Source organism: Sinocyclocheilus anshuiensis, unplaced genomic scaffold (genome assembly GCF_001515605.1).
Source record: "Sinocyclocheilus anshuiensis isolate Anshui unplaced genomic scaffold, SAMN03320099.WGS_v1.1 scaffold1282, whole genome shotgun sequence".
Taxonomy (NCBI): domain Eukaryota; kingdom Metazoa; phylum Chordata; class Actinopteri; order Cypriniformes; family Cyprinidae; genus Sinocyclocheilus; species Sinocyclocheilus anshuiensis.
Window position 1 is genome coordinate 190429 of NW_015554149.1, and position 5822 is coordinate 196250.

Here is a 5822-nt window from a genome sequence, read left to right on the forward strand (position 1 = left end):
AATCCAGAAAATAATGGAAAACAGAATTTGGGAAAGATAAAACTGTAAAATTCAATTAATTAGACAGGCTTTTTGATTAATAAAATTTAATTCAACTATTAAAACAGAGTATAGAAAAATGTAAATGGAAAAAAAATGAATTTGGAAATAAAACGGATTTCATAGTGCCCTATAATTATAATTAATTTTTTTGTGGTAATAAAAATAGATGTAAGTGAACAATAGCCTTTAATATTACTTAAAATACATATATAATAGGAATGAGGCAATAATAATTAGTTCAAATAAAGTATCAAAAGCAAGAAATCATATGGTTTTATTGAACAAAACTGTTAAAATACATAATGTATTATAAACAGTAGAGCTAATGTACATTACCTATTACAACAAAGGTGCAGGGCGCCAACGGCCTGATGATTATTTTTACACATTACTGTGCGATCTAATACTTGCGAGCCGTTGTGTGACGCACGTACTTAACCTACACGCATGTAAATAATTAAATTGCATATACTGTATTAGAACTGCATCGCATATAATCATTTAATTAAATCGTAGCGTTTGTGAATTCACAATTATGCTTAATTAAATGTGTTTTATGGATTCTCGTCTGTGAAATGCGCCACTTCCGGTATTTTGCCGGTTAGTCGACGCGAGCAAAATGAAGTTTATTAGAATAGTCTAATAAAATCGACGAATCGCAACAGCCCTACATTAAAATGCACATGTTGTTGCTGTCTCTCAGTATCTTATCCATCTACTCATAGTCCATTTCTGGGTTGTGTCTTTGTTGGTGAACGTGATTTTACCAAGTGCAACATGTTCCTGGAACAACATTCCAATCAACCAATCAGAATTGAGGGGTAAGTTTAAAGGAAATGTCAATTTTAACCTTACAACCACAGATAGGCACTTCTACACCCTTGTTATTCAACCATAATTTCTCTCTGATTTTAGGGATATATTATGGTAGGGATAGGGTTAGGTCTATATTTTTGGACAATAATGTTGATCCAGGAACATGTCTTGCTTGGCAAAATCACGGTGACTGTCTTTGTTTGCACTGGCAGCCCACAACACAATTTCAGTTTTCAGAAATCTGAAATCTGAATCCATAGAACATGTTAGAAATCCATTTCGCAACAACCAGATTCTAATGTGTACATCTGAAAAGAAGTGAGCACACTTTTAATCTCACGCAGATGCAGTGAGGTGAGCTTTATACCTGTGGGAGACGTGCGGTAAGCAAAGCTGTATCTCTTCAGTATTCTTAGCATTGACTGGTAGTTGTTCCAGGTGTCATGTGACACCAGCAGATCCTTGCGGCCCGGGAGGAACTTGATCAGAGCCGAGCAGGAGCCAGAGCCTACGGCGCGAGACTGGTGGGATTTGTTCAGCGCCGCCTCCAGGTCCTCCAGGTCTCCACCCATCTGGAAAAGGCTGCGCAGAGAGGAAGAATGCGCATGCAAAAATAATACTGCACATGGAATAAGAAAAACAAAACATGTCTTTACTCACAGGAAGCCAAAGGGGTTGATGGAAAGGCTTCCAGACGGAAACTCAATCTGCCCGTTGTAGCCGTCCTCCAGACCTTGCAGCTGCAGCAAAGACAAACGCACCTGCAGAGGAACATTGCACAGAGCTGTGTGAACACGCAACAGAAACACCGGAAAGAGAGCTTGCAGGGCAGACTTTGCTTCTGCATTGAGGGGTGCTCACATAGTGAAACTGCAGCGAAATGTCATAAGCAAAAACAGCCGTACGAAGCGCCGCTCATAGAGAACCAGTTGAGTCCTCTGCACAATCTGACTTTGCTGCAGCCTGGAATTGAACTGCTGGTTTCGTCTGGCCAGAAGAGAACTGGCCCCCCGACCAAGCCATTCTCCATTCTGTCACCGATGGAGTTTTGTTTCCTCTGGCTTGCTTAGTTGGGGACACTTAATTTCCAGCGATATCGTCGACTTGATTGCACAGACACTATTAAACTGAACTGAGCTGGATGATGACATCACTGAATTCAATGATGAACTGCCTTTAACTGAAAATTGAGTGTTTACTAATATCATTTTGCATTATTGACACACTATTTTCCTATTTAATACTGTAAAGCTACTTTGACACAATCTGTATTGTTAAAAGAGCTATATAAATAAAGGTGACTTGACTAGAGAAGTCACTTTAAAAAAACCAAGCAGCTTTCTGTTAGTCAATGCGGCGAATTCATGTGACCAACTTGAAAATGAGCGAAACTCGTGTGGGGAAGTGTTTCACCCTCACAAGAAACTGCCAATCGTGCAGAATCCTACTGGAATGAGTGGATTTTGCTCACAAAACTTCACAGAGCAACAGTAAATGTGAACTGTCATGACTCTCGGCGCATCTGTTTCTGTTGGCTATGACCATGAATCAACAGCTGCAGTGTCACGGACGCAACAGCCAATCCCTCTTCAGTACGCACATAAATGCTGTTTGTTTGTTTGTGGCGAGAAAATTTATGGCTGAATTATATCATGTTTTTACAACTTTAGCTAAAAACTCAAACTGTATCTGGCTTGACTCCGTTAAAAGTCTCTTCAAAAGAGTTAACTGAATAAACATGTTCTCTCACAGGGTTAAAACCAGCACAATCTAATAAAATATGCTTCATGGATAAAGGGTTTCGGCAGAGAGAGCATGTTGGAGGATCTTCTAGTATTAAAAACTTGTGTCATCCTGCAGTGACCTATTCTACAGCGGGTATAAACAATCTGCTGCCATCGCAACTGATTTTTCTTTTTCAACATTGGGCCTAATTTCCACATAAATGCAAGGAGGAAGACTAATCAGTGTGCACATGTTAAAGGGGTCATCTTGCTAACTAGCACGTTATTAGGAAAGGTGATTTGCAAAGATTCATAAAAGAATCTTATACTTATTTCTTCTGTAAGTGAAGCTGGATCACGAATTATTTGCGTGAACATAGATGCATTTATGTAGAACGGGGGCGCATTCCCTTCAGAAACAAACGTAATCCACTGCGTCTTCAGTGGCTCAGATGTCGGGAGTAAATGACGACTGCTATGTTCATTATTACATCCAACAACAGAACACCTCAATCGCTTAGGAGTCGTTCTTGTCTACTTCTGCTCCAGCGGTGAAACAATGGCGGACTGATGACAGCTCACTCAGGGCGGAGCTAAGGTTAAACACCAGTGTCAATCACCAATTGTGGGAGGGGCCTGGGTCTGTGTGATGTCACACAGCCAAGAATCTGAGTACGGCTTGATATGAGAAAGAGGAAATGATTTAACGAGATTTAAAAAAAAAAAACACTGGGTGGATCTTTATCATTATAAGGTGGTTGTGTACACACACTTCCAACACACGTCAGTTCAAACAGATTGTAAAAGTGATGATGGCACTGCTGTCACTAGGTGAACAAGGTCGACAGACTTCATAAAGTGTGTATTGTTTACTAAACACACCTAAAGGTCAAAACTCCCAAGAAACAATGATAGACAAAGGCCTGTACATGAAGTGGTTCAGTCTGAATGCATTTTTTTCTCTCCTCTACCTGATGCCAGTACGGGGCGTCTGCGTGCGCGTCCATCTGCTGCATGAGCCACTGCAGGTTGCTGGTGATGTAGTCTTTGAGCCGCTGGCAGTAGCTCACATCGGGAGAGAACGGGCCGCAGTAACCCATCAGTGTGTTCATCCAGTGCTTGTAGATGAGCTGCGGTTCAAAGAGCACCACATGACATACACTACAACCGCACTACATTACATACACCCAGCTGCCTGTCCACTTTACATAAAGAAGCACTTTTTATTATTATTATTGTTAATTTTATACATTTTATTTAATGCAGTACAGTATTTAAAAGAATGGTTTTCAAATTCAGTCTGAATTTTTTATTATTTTATTTATGGAACTAGCTTGATGAGCACTATTTCAAAAAGCATTTTTGCTTTGGAGTTTTTGTGGCAGCCTGTTTCAATCAAAACTGAAATAGAACAGAAAAGATGACTGTAAAGATGTTGCTCTGACTGGGTCAGGGGTGATACCTGTGAGGTGACGGCAGCCTCCACGACTCCAGCAGCGTACGCCTGCAGCGTGTCATTATAACCACCGCTGGTGCTGACCTCCAGATATGCCCAGCTGACACACACACACACACACACACAGAACATCAGGTTAGGATGCACTCTTGTCATTTACACAGAGACAGCAGCACTGCGTGATGAAAGGCCGAGGCATTTCCACACGCATGCTCTCACTGGTGCATCTGTAGAAGCTGCTGAGGATTTCTGGTAATGTGGGCATGCCAATCTAGAAGCTCTTTCTGATCCATTACATCACGTGAAGTCCACTGTGAGTGAATGTTGACATGTCTTCAGTTCTTGTGCGCAGGTGCTGCTTTCTATGAGGGCTAGGTCTATGTGAGCTCATATTTTCTCACCTCTGTTTTAACACTGGTTGTAGGCCAGGATGGAGAAGGGATGCCACTGACTAACCCTTTGAACACCGCTCCTTGACTGGCAAAAGTACATTTCTGAGTGACCCAAATAAACCTAAAATCAAAACTACGATACCCTACTGTAACATGCAACACAACTCCTTGTTCAAGCTCTTGTTCTGTCCAGGCTGGACTATTGCAATGCTCTCTTGGCAGGTCTTCCAGCCAGTTCTATCAAACCTCTACAATTAATCCAGAACGTGGCAGCAAGATTAATTTTTAACGAGCCGAAAAGAATGCACGTCACACCTCTGTTCATCAGTTTGCACTGGCTACCAGTAGCTGCTCGCATAAAATTCAAGGCATTGATGTTTGCCTACAAAACCACCACTGGCTCTGCACCCCTTTACCTAAATTCAGTACTTCAGACTTATGTGCCTCTAGAAGCTTGCGTTCTGCAAGTGAACATCACTTTCTTGTTCATCCCAAAGAGGCACAAAATCACTTTCACAGACTTTTTCATGAACTGTTCCCTCCTGGAGGGATGACCTGCCCAACTCAATCCCAGCAGCTGAGTCCTTAACCATCTTCCACACTGCCATTCTCCCTCAATCTCTCCAGTCCAGATGAGATTCTTTCAATATATAATAACACTATATCCAATGCCTTGGAGGAACTTGCCTCATTAAAGACTAGAACTGTCCCCTCAGATCATTCCTTGCCATGGATCATTCCAGAACTCCGTTTGTTTGTTTGCGTTTAATGCCATGCCAGCTTCTGTGGCTATTTTCATGGCGAGAAAAATTTATAACAAAATACTATACGTTTTTTTTTATTTATTTTCGCTAAAAACTCTAAAACTGTATCTGGCTTAACACTGTTAAAAATCTCTTCAAAAGAGTTAACTGAATAAAAATGTTTTCTCACAGGCTTAAAACCAGCACAATTAGGGCTGGGCGATATAGCTAAAAAAATTTATCAACGATATAATGTTTCATATCGTTCGGTATCGATAATTATTGACATTTTTATAACCTTTTTTAAAACAAATAGCAATAGAATATTTATTGTTTTTACATTTAACCACTGTATTTTTAAATTAACTTAATTTATTGAGACAAACAACAAATTTTTTTTTGTTTTAACAGTCAAACACAAAATAAATATCTCATTTCTAATGTTTTATATGCATATTAAATAGGTTAAACTTTTGGCTTGTCTCCCGAGGCCACAGGAGGGCGCAATGAGCAAAATAATGCAGCACATTAAACTGTTAACGCATGGAAATAACTGTCTATAAAAAATGTGCATTACGTCTAAATTAACTCATATAAATCAAATATAATTTCATAAATTGCATAAACAATTATGAACAAAACAGCATCA

At 40.0% G+C, this 5822-nt stretch overlaps 1 protein-coding gene across 1 annotated transcript in view; it reads right to left on the reverse strand.

The window, feature by feature from the left end:
* plbd2 (phospholipase B domain containing 2) overlaps positions 1-4209 on the reverse strand; it is an 11373-nt gene extending 7164 nt beyond the window's left edge. The window contains exons 1-4 of the mRNA XM_016463336.1: positions 4045-4209; positions 3554-3712; positions 1519-1619; positions 1226-1440 (exon numbers count right to left, since the gene is read on the reverse strand). Of these exons, the coding sequence (XP_016318822.1) occupies positions 1226-1440; positions 1519-1619; positions 3554-3712; positions 4045-4194 (625 nt within the window). The 5' untranslated portion in view covers positions 4195-4209. The remainder of the gene's footprint in view (positions 1-1225; positions 1441-1518; positions 1620-3553; positions 3713-4044) is intronic.
* Positions 4210-5822: the final 1613 nt, after the last annotated feature.